At 43.8% G+C, this 16,672-nt stretch overlaps 1 protein-coding gene across 1 annotated transcript in view; it reads left to right on the top strand.

Annotated features, from left to right (window-relative positions):
* The first annotated feature begins 8,366 nt into the window (after nt 1-8,366).
* sncaip (synuclein, alpha interacting protein) overlaps nt 8,367-16,672 on the top strand; it is a 30,203-nt gene continuing 21,897 nt past the window's right edge. The window contains exons 1-3 of the mRNA XM_060931883.1: nt 8,367-8,472; nt 10,794-10,879; nt 11,783-11,846. Of these exons, the coding sequence (XP_060787866.1) occupies nt 10,823-10,879; nt 11,783-11,846 (121 nt within the window). The 5' untranslated portion in view covers nt 8,367-8,472; nt 10,794-10,822. The remainder of the gene's footprint in view (nt 8,473-10,793; nt 10,880-11,782; nt 11,847-16,672) is intronic.

The raw sequence follows: 16,672 nt of genomic DNA, 5'->3' as shown, positions 1-16,672 counted from the left end.
GGGCTACTGCTATCTGGCAGAGACAGGGACCTGAGTGCTCTGATTTCCAGCTGTTTACTGAGGAGATGCTGCGTGTCTTCGATCAAGCAGACATCAGTAAAGACGCAGCCAGAAAGCTCATGTCCATCCAGCAAGGGGGAAGCGTCGCAGACTACGCCATCTCATTCCGGACGCTCGCAGCAGTAAGTGGATGGAACGAGACTGCCCTGGTGTCAGCCTTCCACCATGGTCTGTCTGACCCCATCAAAGACGGTCTGGCTTCTATTGGATGCCCAAGTGACCTCAAAACACTGATCTCACATTCTACTCGTCTGGACAACAGGATGAGAGAACGCCGCCAAGTCCTGAGCCTCCCCGGCCTCCCTGCCTCTACCTGGAGCCCGTCTACCTCCTCCAGTGACTGTCCAGAACCCATGCAAGTGGGCCGTACTTGCCTCTCCGCATCTGAGAGGGAGCGCAGAAGGAGGGACAAGTGCTGCATCTACTGTGGCAAGCCTGGTCACTTCCGAGCATCATGTCCCGAACTCTCAGGAAAAGGACCACCCCGTCCAGCCGAGGGAGGGTTGTGACGGGGCCTACCCTCTCTCCCGGACTCCCTGGCCAAGGAATCTACATCCCGGTCTCCATCTCCTGGGGTGAGTCCGTCCACTCTTGTCAAGCTTTGTTAGACTCAGGGGCGGCTGGAAACTTTATGGATATTCACTTCGCCCAAAGTATCAATGTCCCGACTGCACCTCTTGAAGTCCCACTGTCTGTGTCTGCCCTGGATGGCCAAGCGTTAGGTGATGGAAGAGTCACCCAAGTAACTTCTCCAGTCTTCCTCCAGTCTCAAGGTCACAAGGAAGAAATATCCCTGCACCTGATTCCTTCACCTGAGTTCCCAGTTATTCTAGGTCTCCCTTGGCTTACCCACCACAACCCTCGTATAGACTGGGTCACTAGCCAGGTTGTGGAGTGGGGTCCTGCTTGCTATGCCTCTTGTCTGCTCTCTAGCTCTCCTGTGTCTCCTGCCGAGCCTCCTGATCTCACCAAGTTATCTCAAGTTCCCACAGAGTACTGGGATCTTAAGGAAGTTTTCAGTAAGAGCAGGGCCGCCGTTCTTCCTCCGCACCGTGCCGATGACTGTGCCATCGACTTGCTCCCTGGGACTACTCCTCCTCATGGCAGACTGTTTTCCCTCTCTCAGCCAGAACGCGAGGTCATGGAGGAATACCTCAAAGATGCCCTGGTCTCTGGGTTCATTCGACCCTCCACCTCACCCGCTGGTGCCGGCTTCTTCTTTGTCGGCAAGAAGGATGGGGGGCTCCGACCATGTATTGACTACAGGGGCCTGAACAAGATCACTGTGCACAACCGATATCCCCTTCCGCTGATGTCCACAGCATTCAACCTGCTCCAAGGCGCCACCGTCTTCACCAAGTTGGACCTACGGAACACATACCACCTCATCCGTATCCGACAGGGAGACGAGTGGAAGACTGCCTTCAACACCCCGTCTGGGCACTACGAATACCAGGTGATGCCCTTCGGACTCACCAATGCACCAGCTGTTTTTCAGGCCTTAATCAACGACGTTTTGAGGGACATGATTAACCTGTACGTTTTTGTCTACCTCGACAACATCCTTATCTTTTCCAAGACCATGCAGGAGCACCGCCACCATGTCCGCCAGGTTCTCCAGAGGCTGCTACAGAACAATCTGTTCGCCAAGGCCCAGAAATGCGAATTTCATGTTCCCGAGGTCTCCTTTCTGGGTTTTATTGTACGGACAGGCCAACTCCAAATGGACCCAGCCAAGACCCTGGCCATCCGGGACTGGCCCACTCCCAAGTCCGTCAAAGAGGTTCAGTGGTTCTTAGGATTTGCTAACTTCTACTGCAAAATGATCAGGAACTTTAGTTCTGTAGCAGCACCCATGTCGGACCTCACCAAAGGGACAGGTGGATCTTATGTCTGGTCTCCTCAGGCGGAAAAGGCGTTCAAAGACCTCAAGGACCGCTTCTGCACGGCACCCATTCTGGTCCTCCCGGACACCTCCCAACCATTCATCGTGGAGGTGGACGCCTCAGACAGTGGTGTCAGCGCGGTGCTCTCTCAACGTTTGGAAGGAAAGCTGCACCCTTGTGCTTACTTCTCCCACCGCCTGAGTCCTGCGGAGTCCCGGTACGAAGTGGGGGATCGAGAACTGCTCGTGGTCAAACTGGCCCTTGAGGAGTGGAGGCACTGGCTGGAGGGAGCGCAACATCCATTCCTGGTTTGGACGGACCACAAGAACCTGGAGTACCTCCAGCAAGCCAAGAGACTGAACCCACGACAGGCTAGGTGGGCCCTGTTTTTCAGTCGGTTTGACTTCACCCTATCGTACTGCCCCAGCTCCAAGAACACCAAACCTGACGCACTGTCCAGGCTGTTCTCTGACACTAACAGGGAGATTGAAGTCGGGTCTATCATCCCTATATCCCAGATTGTGGCTCCTGTCCGCTGGGGTATTGAGGAGACTGTTCGACAAGCTCAACGCCGGGACCCTGATCCTGGGACGGGGCCACCAGGCCTCCTGTATGTCCCTCGTCAAGTCCGGGCCAAGGTTCTCCAGTGGGGTCACTCTTCCCCTCTCACTGCCCACCCGGGAGCTCGGAGGACCCTGGACTTCCTGAAAAGACGCTTCTGGTGGCCTAACATGGAGAAGGAAGTGAGGTCATTCGTCCTGTCCGATGAGGTCTGCACCAGAACCAAGAACCCGCGACAGCGTCCCCAGGGTCTCCTGCATCCTCTGCCTATTCCCCGGCGTCCCTGGTCCCACGTGGCGGTCGACTTCATCATGGGTCTCCCTGAGTCTCAAGGTAACACTGTCATATTGGTCATAGTGGACAGATTCTCCAAGGCCTGCCGCTTTATTCCACTGTGCAAACTCCCCTCTGCCCTTGACACTGTTAAATTGTTGTTCACTCATGTCTTCCGAGTTTTTGGTCTCCCTCAGGACATCGTCTCTGACCGGGGGCCCCAGTTCTCCTCCTGAGTATGGCATGGCTTCTGCAAGAGCATCGGGGCCACTGCCAGCCTCTCCTCTGGGTTCCACCCCCAGTCCAACAGCCAGACGGAGAGGCTTAACCAGGACCTGGAAACCACCCTGCGAGGCCTGGCTATGGATAACCCGACATCGTGGAGCACCTGGCTGCCATGGGCAGAGTACGCCCACAACACCCTGCAGTCATCGGCCACCAAGCTGTCGCCATTCCAGTGCCAATTTGGGTTCCAGCCACTTCTGTTCCCGGACCAGGAGGAGGATGCTGGGGTGCCCTCGGTCAACCATTACATGAGACGGTGTCGCAAGACCTGGAGCAAGGTCAGGAGGACACTCATCCAGACCTCCAGTACCAACCAGACTCAGGCCAACCGCCATAGGAGACCTGCCCACACTTTCCGCCCTGGGCAGCAGGTTTGGCTGTCCACCAAGGACCTTCCGCTGTGGGTGGAGAACCGCAAGCTTGCTACTCGCTACATTGGCCCCTTCAAGGTTGTACGCAGAGTTAACCCTGTCTCCTACCGGCTCCAGTTACCACGTACGCCAAGGATCAACCCCACATTCCATGTTTCCCTGTTGTGGCCCGTACTGACGTCCACGTATGCCCCTGCCCCTAGGAACCCCCCGCCCCCCCGCATCTTCCAGGGTCAGACTGTGTTCACCGTGCGCCGCCTGCTGGACTCCCGCCAGGTTCGCGGGGGCCTCCAATATCTTGTGGACTGGGAGGGCTATGGCCCTGAGGAGTGCTGCTGGGTCCCAGCTCGGGACATACTTGATAAAGAACTTTGTCGGGACTTCCATTCGGCCCATCCTGATCGTCCTGGGAACGTCAGGAGATGCTCCTGGGGGGGGGGGGGGGGGGGGGTCCTGTTAGGACTGGGACTGTTTTGGCCTCTAGAGGCCACTGTTATTTCCTTTTCTGGTCATGTTTGTTTTGGGCCTCTAGAGGTCACCACTGTGTTCTGTGTTTTGTTTTTGTCTTATTGCCTGTTTCCTGCCCCGCCCTGTCCTTAATTAGTTTGTGTATAAATACCCCTCTGTTTGTTCCCTTGTCACGGAGTTTTTTTCCTGTTATGCTGTTAGTGCTAGTTCCCTCTGTCTTTGTATTCTTGGTTTTTGCTTCTTTCTTTTTGGACTTTGTGGATATTGTTGTTTACCTTTTTGATCTTCTGAGCGTTTGAGTTTTTGCCTTTTTTCTTATTTGGATTTTGGACTTTGTACCTTTTGGATATTTTTATTTTTGGTTTATCTTCTGAGCTTTGGATTATTCTTTTTGTTTTTTCCCTTAGATTGTACATAGTGTAAATAAACTGTTTTTGATACCTTTTTACTTCCGCTTCACGCCTCTACACTTCAGTCATTCCCCTGGTGGCCTAGTGGGGGCTTGCTGGATTATCACACCAGCAAACCAGGTTCGAATCCCAGCAAAACCCTAACAAGTTTGCAGTGATCACTTTGTGAGAGGTTTGTATATCCCTCTCAGTTATGTCATTAGTGTTTTCCAAGTACTTTTCTTGCTATGTCATTATTTTATGGTACTTTTTTAGTCATGAAGTGCAAAAGTCCCCAGCTGTTTCTTTGTTTACTCCTCACAAAGTCCATACGCATGAAGGTCGTGACAAAATTCTTACCCAGCCATACAGTAACAATGTGCTGTGATCACTTCTCCGTCTTGTTTAACTAAGATCCAGGTCTTTTAAACGGGTTTCTGATGATCTTTGTGAATGATTTACCTGAGACATAAGAGTGAACACAGGCGAGAATCAAGTGAACTGTTGTTTGTTTACACTTCAACTTGCAGCGCTTCGTTGTAAAGACACGAACAAAAAGCTTAAAAAATACGTACTTACATGGGCAAAAACAATACAGGATTCACTCGGCAGCGACTTGATACTGAGGTCCTTTACCCAGCCACATACAAAAAAGTTGTAAGCCTCCATACTCTTCCACGCTTTCATCTGTTTTGTGGTGTAGAAGGATGTCTGCAACACCAGATAGTTCGAGATGTCAGGGAACTTGACTAAAGAGTAGTTTTCGAGATCGTATGACAAATCCTTCTTTCCCAGACTGTAGGGGTCGATTCCATTGCACATAGCAATCTTCTGAATATATCTAAATTGAGCAGTGGCTTCTAGATTACGAGCATACTCTGATAAGTTATCGCTAGTTGTTTGCACTATGGCAGCCGTTTTGGTTTGCTAGACCACCAACTGTTTTACCAGAAGTGAAATTGCTAAGAAAAGTCACATGACTGAAACCCAAGAATAGTTGTTCCTCTAACCACTTCCCATGAACAAACCCCAGCTAATGAGTCTGACACCAATGTTAGGTCTATAGCAGACTCTGTGCCAGTATGAATATTAATTCTCATGCCACTTCCATTATTTAGACACACCAAGTGTTTTTTTTAATCTCCATCAGCTCCTCAATTATCATTCCAATTTCCCCACAATGCACTATGTACATTAAAATCTCCACAGCATATCACTTTTCCTTTTAAATGTGCTACAAGTTCATCTAGCAACTCTATTGACATGGACTGCAGAAGTTAACAATTTTAACATTTCCTAAACTAACCATTTCCTTCTCTTACCCATACTTCAATTATTATGTATTCTATCTGTGTTCCGTTCCCTAAAAGTTTATATTGTATACCTTGTTTCACAAAAATAATGCATCCTCCTCCATTACCCTCAACTCTATCTCTGCAGATACTATTGTAGCCTTTAAAGTCAAGTGCTTGTTTTAGCCATGTTTCCTGCACACATGAGTTCTGTTTTCTCTCTAAATTTTTTGATGTATCCGTTAAACTCTAGACCACTGGCTATTAAACTTCTTGCATTCCACTGCAGAATAATCAGAGTGTCTTATCATCCAAGTCTCCAGGCCTCCCATCTGCTTCAAGCCTTTTATTAATGTCCTCCCATGACATTAATCCAGGTATCTTTTATACCTCAAAAATTTTCAGCTACTTTCACAATTATTTTAATTTTCTCTGTTTTGTGCTTAATCTGGTCAGTATAACTGATGACATGTCCAATGAACAAAATCAACATATCCACCTTCACTGCTGTTACTTTTTCCTGTCTGACCTACTTCTGAGTTTGAAATATGGTTCATTGTGTCACTTTCACTCCTTCCTCTCCAGCCCTATACTCTCTTCACTGCCTCTGAAGAGCTTATGTTGTTAGCCATCTTCACCTGCTCAATTTCTACAGCCCTATTCCTGGCTTCATAGCCACTGTATATTACCCTGTGCTGACCTCTACAACTGCAGCATTTATCCTGCACATTATCCTTGCAGTCTTCCACTCTATGATCCCCTCCACATTTGGGGCATCTCTGCTTCCCTTTACAAACCACTGCCCATCCCTCTGACACTTCTAGCACTGGAGTGATAGAAGAATATTGGGCCTTACAGGAAAGTTCACGTATCCAATTCTTATTTTCCCTGGAAGTACAGATTTCTGAAACTCCAGGATCGCAGACAAGCTATCATCCCTTTTATCATAAATGTTTTTGCAGTCTCTTTACCCTACTCATTGTACCTCCTGAAATACTCTGAGTTTCTCTCAGTCATCATCCACAGAAATACCTGTTATTACTCCTTGTGTCACCCTACTCTCACCCAGAATCATTCTTTCACTTTATTGCAAATAATTTCAATATGCAACACTTCATTTTTTTGCTCTTTATTAATTTTTAATTATTATTTTTCCATATTATCAATAGGTTTCTGTCTCTCAGAATCTCAGCCATTTCCACATCTCCTATTTTCTTTTTTAGTTCTCTGGACACTGCTATCAGACTTAGATTTATATGTTCATCTTCCTTTTTAAATTTAAGAATCATTTTAATTTCCTCCCTTATAATCTTTTTCCGAACTACTCTCCTATCCTCATATGTGTTGTTTTCTTCTAAGTCCCTTTTACAGCTTTGACTTAGTTCCTCTCTCCTGTTTCTCCTTGTCTCTCATCCTCTCCCACTAGAAACTGGAGTCCAGTCTTCGGACTCCATATCATCATCTTCATTTTCTGCTACCTGAGACTCCATCCTGAGCCAATCACACACCAGTTTATGCCAACTGCCCAGAACGTGTGCTTAACGCAGTCACATTACATATGCATCGAGCCTCCTTGTCACAATGGTTATATGCACAGAGAGTCCTTATAAACACAGTGGTGATGAAGCTGATGAGAAGATTGAGAGTGGTGAGGAGCAGTGTGGTTATTGTAGTCTGTGGCAGCCATATTTGAAGGTCACTGTGAACTCTGGGAAGTGGAGTCTTGAGTGTGAGCAGGTGCAGATGTGACACATATTTTTTGCAGTTGATTTACTTCAGATTTATTATGGCTCTGTCTTGACAGATACAGTGGAAAATTATAAAAATTGAATCTTGACATAAGGTGCCTGTTTCCTTCAGGTCCACATTCTCAACCCAGCACGCTAATCATTATCAGCCCAACTACTGGCAAACAAATCTATAGACATTGTTTTGTTATGGACTGCCATCCAGGGTGTGTTGGACCCAGTGTTTCCAGGACAGACTCTTGATGTGCTCTATCCTGACCAGATGAAACTGTTTAATGAATGAATGAATGAATGAATGAATGATCTGTATGTGTAACATCTTAAAACATAGAGCAATGTTGATATTTCATAAGAACAGCTGAAGTATTTTGTAACTGGCTGTGTAAATTCAGCAGGAGTTGTATTGATGCACTGACACACAGTCCTCGTTTAGGGCCACAACATAACGTTCTGCTCAAGCAGATAAGCAAAAACAAACAAACAAACTCGAAACACCCCAAAAAATCCACAAACAAATAAACAAACATACAAACCCCCTAAAATTCCAAAACATACAAACACCCCCACAAAAATCCAAAACAAACAAACATATTGGCCTCTTTGCGGACTGGGATGTATGTAAAATCTGAAGATTTTTCTTAAAAGCGCACACACAAAAAAATATTCTCGCAGAATATTTCGATGATCAGCCTTGCGATGACCTGGCGACTTGTCCAGAGTGTACCCCGCCTCTCGCCCATAGTCAGCTGGAATAGGCGCCAGCTTTTCTGCGACCCTGTAGGACAGGATAAGCGGCTACAGATAATGGATGGATGGATGGAATATTCTGATGAGTATGGTCCTGTGATGTCGCCAAGTAACGGTGTCCTTCGTGTAAATCCGGTTTCCTTGGAATAACCAGGAATAACGGTGCGCCTCCTGCCTTCGTGGCCGAATTCCAAATAACACTCCACTTCCAGTCTAAGAACACTACATAGGACATTACATAATGGCTTATACACACTACCTAGTGCACTAAATCTACAAAAGAAGACAAATCGGGAATCAACTCATGTCAAATTCTTGAGCGGCTCGTGAAGTGGTTCTGAAGGAACAACTGTAGGATCACGGGAAAGCAAAACACAACTTTGGTCTACAAGGTATTTCTGGCCGTTGGATTTTTATTTGAGGAGCAGAAGGTTAATGAGACCGGTGTCGATGAACGGAATAGAAAGAGCTACCGCCCGTTTACAGTCGATTCCAGTGGACCATCCCTCTGTTAAGCTAACTAGCTAAGCTAACCATTCCCACAAACAATAGGAAAAGCAGCTTCGCACAGGAGACAGATGTTTTTCTGCTGTATTGTTCTTACTTGCTGAAATGTTTACTGGGCGAGTGAGACATTGGTCATAAACACACTGCCTTTTTGTGTATTGAGTCATATCATGGAAGCATTTGCGCCTCGTAACTTTGTTCGTATACGTTTTACTGAATTAGCCTTACAGACCGAGAAAGCTAGCTAGCGTGGCTAGGTGCTTACGTCGCTAGTTCACGGCAAAAGGCACGAATACAGCTGGTCAGTTTTAGCGACCGGGAGCTTCAACAGCACCCTGCCCTAATAAAATGCTATCCGTATGCGGACTTTGTGCTCAGAGCATGTGTGCACTTATTATCTTCATGCTGTTCATGGTCTATTGACCGTATTACACAAAATACGCCCCCAGCAATAAATTATAGGTGCACACATAAACGGTCATCTGAGCCATATGCCACATTTTTAAATAATTGTTGTAGGCAACAAATTAAAACCTATATATCAAACTACATGCTCAACTGTTCTATGGTCAGGTGTGTGACTTCACCTCATTATTTCGCTTACAAGTAAACAGATAAAAGATCTAGAGTTGGTTTCAAGTGTGGCATTTGGAATCTGTTTCTCAACATAAAGTCGAAAGAGCTGTAACTATCAATGAGGAAAGCCACCATTACTGTGAATAATTCAAACAAACTCCTCAGAGAAACAGCAAAAACATTAGGGGTGGCCAATTTAACTATCTGGTACATTCGTAAAAAGAAAGAATAACTGGTGAGCTCAGGAACAGATGAATGCTGTGACAGAAGACAATTTTTATTTTCTTGTGGTGAAGAAAATCAGTTGGCCAGATCAAAAACACCATCCAGGAGGTACATATATCTGTGTCAAAATCAACAATCAAGAGAATGCATCACCAGAGTGAATACAGAGGGTTTACCGTAAGATGTGAGCCATGGGTAAGCCTCAAAAACAGGAAGACCAAGTTTGCCAAAACACCTTTAAAAAAAAAAGGAAAGGGAGACCACAAACAGTTCTGGAGCATCTTATGGACAGATGAAACAAATATCAACTTTTTCCAGAATGATGAAAAGAACAGAGTGTGGAGAAGTGGAAGGAGTTGCACATGAAGTGTAGCACCTCATCTTATGGCATGGGCATATATGGCTGCCAGTGGAACTGATATCCTTGCATTTATTGATTTATGTAACTGCTAATAAAAGCAGCAGAATGAATTCTGAATTGTATAAGGCTTTATTATCTGCTCAGGTTCAGTCAGTAGGTAGGACAATGACCCAAATCATATTTTGAAAGCAACCCAAGACGTTTTAAGGCAAAGAAGTTGAATGTTCTGCAGTGGCCAAGCCAGTCACCAGACCTGAATGTCATTGAGCATGTATTTTAATTGCTGAATGCCCCAAGAACAAGCAGGAACTAAAGACAGTTCCAGTAAAGACCTGACACCGTATCACCAGGGAAGAAACCCAGCATCTGGTGATGTCTTTGGGTTACAGAATTCAGGCAAAGAATTTGCAACCAAATATTTAAAAATGGCTATTTAATTTATGATTGTTTGTCTATTTACTTTTGGTTCCATAAAAGGGGGACCACATATAAAAAGTGCTGTAATTCCTACATTGTTTATCTGTTCTGGATGTAATTACTCTTAAAGCTGATAGTCTGCACTTTGAGCTCATATTCATTATTACATTTCCACTGTAATATATATTGGACAGCTAAAAAAACCCAATAACTTTGTCAATGTCAAGATTTATCCAAATGCAGTTGGATTACATTTATAAAACAGGACTTTGGGGTCTGTGGAATTTATTTTATAGTTAAAGTGTTTCTGGCCGCAAAAGGACCCCAAAACTAGATTACTTGCACTCGGATCAACAATATTCAGATCAGTTAGTCATTCAAAAGGGGAAAAAATACATGCATTGTGTTGACCTAATGTCTTTCTCTATAAGGACAAGATCATTTATTAATACTGTTGATTGTAAACCAAATGCTTTGGATCTAAAACAAATCTTTATTTTGAATTTTGGTAATTACCTACAGATAATGTGAATGTTTGTTATTTTTGGACTGTCTCTTCCTTCTTGAAAAATCCTCTCTCTGTTTGTGTCACTCTGTTTGTTATCTTTCTTATCTTTTTTTTACCAGGGCGACCTGAGACATAATGCTGATGGAAAATGGATGCTCCTGAGTATTTGGACTTGGATGAGATTGATTTCACTGATGATTTAGCTGTAAGTCAATAAATTGCGATACAATAAGAATATTGTGCTATTATTATTTTAATAGTGATTATTGTATAATAATTACTCGTATTCAGTAGTTTAAAACTGTTAGCTAATAGATGAGTATAGTAATAGTATGACATGATTCTCTCCAGGGAAGTTCAACAAATATTAATCATGGGGATGATGAGCATTTAAAAAAAAAAAAAATTCAGAAAAAGTTACATCACTTAGGCTATTACATATTAGATGTGTGAGGGGAAATAAGAGTGTGTTAATATATAGCTATATAATCTACCCATATGTTTAAGCTCACATTAAATGTTATGGTTTTTGTTTCTGTGAATTTCAAAGAAGTACAAAAATAACTACAGTGTAGACTCTTATACAGATGAGCTATAGATCTACAATGAAGGTTATTTACAGAACTTTATATAATAGTTAGTTCTAGTCCATTAATTTGATTGGTCAAGTGCTATTCTAAGAGTGCTATATTTGGTATAACAGCACTAAGACATTTCACTGTATCACTCCACTTGTCTGTGTTTGTAAGTTCCAATTCTAGCTATAGTTTGTCATACGTACTATGGGCTGTCAGTCACTGTGTGCATTATATGGCAACATCCAAGGCTTGAACCAGCTGTGGCTTCTTTGGGAACTATATTCACTGACAGAGCAAAAAATAAACAAAATATTTAGCCATATTGTGTCAATTACTCAATGTTAATTTCTTGTTGATAGAATTGTTGTATAAGAGTAATATCACACTTGCAGCTGTACTGTTGTATCAGCACATCTGTAAGTACCTACAGCTGAATCTTCAGTAGAACAGCACACTTGCTTGTATGATATTGCTTAACTATGTTTCACATTTTTTGCCCAAGTTGCTAATTTATTTGGTTTCTGTTGTAGTACACATCGAAAAGCATTCCTGAACTTTGCCGGAGAAATGATGGACAAGCAGAGGAGAGACAAGGTATATCTATAGCAGGTTCTCATCTCATATCATTATCTCTAGCTGCTTTATCCTGTTCTACAGGGTCGCAGGCAAGCTAGAGCCTATCCCAGCTGACTACGGGCGAAAGGCAGGGTACACCCTGTACAGCCAGGTCATCACAGGGCTGACACATAGACACAGACAACCATTCACACTCACACCTACGGTCAATTTAGAGTCACCAGTTAACCTAACCTGCATGTCTTTGGACTGTGGGGGAAACTGGAGCACCCGGTTGCATGTTCTCCCCACGCGGGCACGGGGAGAACATGCAAACTCTGCACAGAAAGGCCCTCGCCGGCCATGGGGCTCGAACCCGGACCTTCTTGCTGTGAGGTGACAGTGCTAACCACCATGCCGCCCATCTATAGCAGGTTTCTGAATAAATTAAAAATATAATCTAAGCCAGGTAGAATTTAAATAAAGACAAATCATGTTCCAGATATAACTGTTGCAAAACATCTTTTCTGGGAAATTGCGCTTGGTGTCATTATAAAATAAGTTACCATTTCTTGGGAGTAGATTTCACACAATCATGGTAAAGGTGAAAAAGCGATCAACTAGAAAAATCTACAGAACCATAGCAAAGAACTTAAACCAAAACTTAAATCGGTATTGCATTGCAATTTGCTACCCAAATTCCCCCAACTGCGTTGCAAAACAAACAATGCATAGCACAAAACTACAATGCAAATTTCTGACGCCTTTGTTCCTTGTAAACTGGAATTTATACAAGATATCATATTGACTGCGGTCAGATGAACGGTCAACACACCACTTGCTTGGGCGGCACGGTGATGTAGTGGTTAGCATGGTCGCCTCACAGCAAGAAGGTTTGGGGTTCAAACCCAGCGGCCGGCAAGGGCCTTTCTGTGTGGAGTTTGTATGTTCTCCCTGTGTCTGTGTGGGTTTCCTCTGGGTGCTCCGGTTTCCCCCACAATCCAAAGGCATGCAGGTTAGGTTAATATGGGACGGCCTTGGGCTGAGGTGCCCTTGACTCCCAACTGCTCCCCAGGTGCTGTAAGCCTGGCTGCCCACTGCTCTGGGTATGTATGTGTGTGTGCATGTGTGTTCACTGCTTCAGATGGGTTAAATGCAGAGAGGAAATTTCACAAGTGTGTGATGAATAAAGTTGTACTTTCTTTCTTGTGTGTGCGCTTGTGACTTGTGTGGTGGGCTGTAACAATTCTTGAATTTTGATTGGCTGTAAATCTGAGAATCATGCACAGTACCGTGTGACTGCGGGCGTAATAGACAGGCTTTTAATGAGGTCCTTGTAACCACGCCAGGCGCCATTTATATTTATGTCTGCTTTTCTTGATGAATTGTCAATGTAAATTAATTTTCACGATGCCTAAGTCTTTAGTAAAACCTTATCAGAGGATGCTAGATCTTCCGTGTTTTGGTGAATAACACGAAAGTCCTGAGTGATGAATGTTGAGAAGGTATGTGTTCGTGTGTGCTCGGTACTGGCCCGTGACCCATGACAAAATGGCAGAAGCCCCACGTATTTCCGATGATGACAACAACAGTACTGTACATGGCCCCCAGCTAAGTACAGTTGAAAGGTAAAAGAGGAAATTGGGACTGAGATTGGATTGTGTACAACTCGGAGGGTGCATATGTGCAAAGCATGCATTGTGTGGTCTGTCAGACTCATGAATCTCGCTTGCGGGCTCAGGGTTCAACATTAAAGCTTGTCTGACTGGACAGGACAACTAAATGTTTGGTCCAGACAAGACAAATCCACATTTGCTTGTCCAATGGGACAAGGTGAATTATTCCCAACTCTCCTGGAAGTTCAGGGAGTCTCCCGAAAATAGATAGCAGCTCCCTCAGAGAGAGCACGAGTGCATGCTGATTGCTCTGTCTTTCTAGATAAACCAATCGGTTTTCTGTGTGGGCGGGCTTTACGGCTTCTCTCCCAGACTGAGAGGGAGAGAGAGAGCATCCTGATTGGTCTGTCTTGTTAAGTAGACCAATCAGTATGCTGTGTAGGTGGGCTTTATGTCTTTTCTCCCAGAGAGAGAGAGAGAGAGAGAGAGAGAGAGAGAGAGAGAGAGTGTGTGAGTGCGAGCAAGCGTGCATGCATGCTGATTGCCCTGTCTTGTTAAGTAGACCAGTCAGTGTTCTGCGTGGGCGGGCTTTATGTCTCTTCTCCCAGACCAGGAGTCCATTAGTTCGTGTATCCAGGAGTGTCATGGCAGAGTGCCCCCAAAAAACCAAAATGCAAAACATTTCAACTCAGATTACATAAAAGTGTCCCCTTGCCTAATAGGGGTAAAATAATGAGGGTGTTGCGCGCTGTACTGTTTGTAACAGTGGCTTTAGCATTGCCCATGGCAGGTTAATCGATTATAAAAGACATGTTCAGGTGAGGTTAACGGTGTCACGTGTTCATGTGCAGATTATTTATCCGAGCTGGCTTGCTGCTCAGGCTACATAAGGACAAACTCCTTGAAGACTTGCTTAAAGCAATCAAATAATTTAAAAAAATAGTTAAATAAATAGTAATAAGCAGTTTACATAATTAGTATAAGTAGTCTACATATTTTGTCACATTTTCTACATATAGGCTGATCTAATTTGGTTTACAGAGGAGAGAAAATTACTCAACAAAGTATTACATATAGCCACCCCGACAATATAGTAATGATACCATAGGGCCCTGTCACACTATAGCGTTTTGTTCGACGTTTGGTTGCGTTTTTAAAAATTTGAGAAACGCCGGGGAACGTCGACGTTCTTCAAATTAAGTTTCTAGGTCAACGATGTTGTAACGTTCTTGTAACGCTTGGGTAACGCTCAGCCAACGTTCCCTCAGTGTCAGGCGACGTTTGTGGTCCAAAATAGCAGCAAAACCTAGCGTTCTCATAGCGTCCACAGCGCTTTGATAGCGTTATCATAGCATTTGGGTAGCGTCTGCCTTGCGTCCAGGTAATGTTCTGGACGTTACACAGACGCTGGAAAAATTCAGAACGCTGACAGACGTTAGAAAGATGTTGAAAGAGCGTTACATGAGCGTTAAGAACGCTCGGCGAACGCTGACGAACGCTGAAAAACGTTGGCGACACGCTGGACAGACGTTCGATGGACGTTACACAGGCGTTAGGCAAGCGTTACCCAAGCGCTAGGCACGCGCTGGACACTCGACCCTGATGGGCCGGCGTCCGCCTAGCGTCCAGGGAACGTCCTGACTTTCGAGTAACGTTCGAGTAACGCCCGCAAACTTTCGTGTAACGTTCCTCTAACGTGTAAGTAGCGTTTTGATAGAACGTCCTGAATTTTTGTGCACACCCAAAACTATTTTTCACCCTCAGCGTTCGCCGACGTCCCTCGACGTTCCCCAACGTTTGCCGACGCTCGTCTAACTTTCTTGTAACTTTTTTCTAACGTTCTCGACGTTCCTCTGCGTTTCGCAACACGTTACTCGAACGCTGGTGAGAACGTCGTAGTGTGACAGGGCCCTTATGCTTTTATATCTTTTAGGGATCGTTGAAAATCACCATTTTTATAGTAATTATTCAAGAGTCACATCAACAAAGTTCCAACAAAACCAGTTCAATCCCGTCAGTGATCCGGCCATGTTATTGTTTATGAAATTCCGGGGAAGCTGAGTACAGCAGGTGTGTGTGTAAAAATAATCGTGTTGTAATATCTAATTATGGATTATTAGAGTCTGAATTCATCGAAATCGGAGAAACTGCAATCAAATACCTCAATAAAATAAATATCTGTGGTGAATCTTCATTTCATTTGGACTTTTATTATATTTTTCTTTTGTATGGTTCACATAACACATTGTAACATATTTAAAAATATCATAAAATATTTAGAATCACAGCTTACTATAGTTCGGGGTTCTCAACCTTTTCTGCTTCAAGGCCCACCTATTCATACTTGTAATGATTCAGGGCCAATTACAAAAGATCACCAATTATTTTGGCTCATCTATTTTATTGGAATCTAATAATCTATTGTAAAATATATTAATGGAATGCAACATCACACCTTGTTACAGATGGGAGCCCAGGAATTAAATAAATGCAATAAAAGCAATTTTTTAATTGTAGGTATTGTATTTAAAACTGTATGGATGTGCCAGAAGCCAACATAAAACCATGCATGTAGGGCGTTCTCAGTCAAAAGGGATTAATGATTCAAAAGTGGAGTCTGGTTGATTAACACAAGAATTTATTGCCATGTTTATGTACAGAAAACGAGCAAGTTATTAAAACCAAGAAGTACACTCGAAGTGGATATAGAAACCACTCAGTAGGATAGATCCTTACACGCTAACAAAGAAGGATTTTTCCTGTGAAAGAAAAATTTACTAGCTAAATTTGACATTAGTAGAATAAATTTTGATCCTATTGTAGCCGTAACTAAATACAAAGACAATGGTTATGCAAACTATTAATTAACGTAATGTGAAGATAATTAACAGATAATCAATGGAATTTAATTTTTTTTTCAAGATTGTTTATTTTTAGTCTTTTGTATTTGTATCTGTACACAACCCCACCAGCTCTGCTGATCAACTTATCATGTTTAAATAAAATTAATTAATTAATTAATTAATTAATTAATTAATTAATTATGAGTTGGAAAATTATCCCTCTGTTGAGTTCCCTGACATCTCAAACTACCTGCTGCTGCAGACATTGTTCTACACTGACAAACAGATGAAAACCTGGAAGAGCATCATCGAGTACAACTTTTTATATGTGGCTGGGTTAAAGGTCTGGGGATCAGGACACTACAAGATAAATCCTGTATTGTTTTTGCCCAGGTAAATAGGAGTT

The sequence above is a fragment of the Neoarius graeffei genome, chromosome 10 (assembly GCF_027579695.1).
Source record: "Neoarius graeffei isolate fNeoGra1 chromosome 10, fNeoGra1.pri, whole genome shotgun sequence".
Lineage (NCBI taxonomy): Eukaryota > Metazoa > Chordata > Actinopteri > Siluriformes > Ariidae > Neoarius > Neoarius graeffei.
Note: the sequence above shows the minus strand (reverse complement) of the source record. Positions and strands in the feature narration are given on the sequence as shown.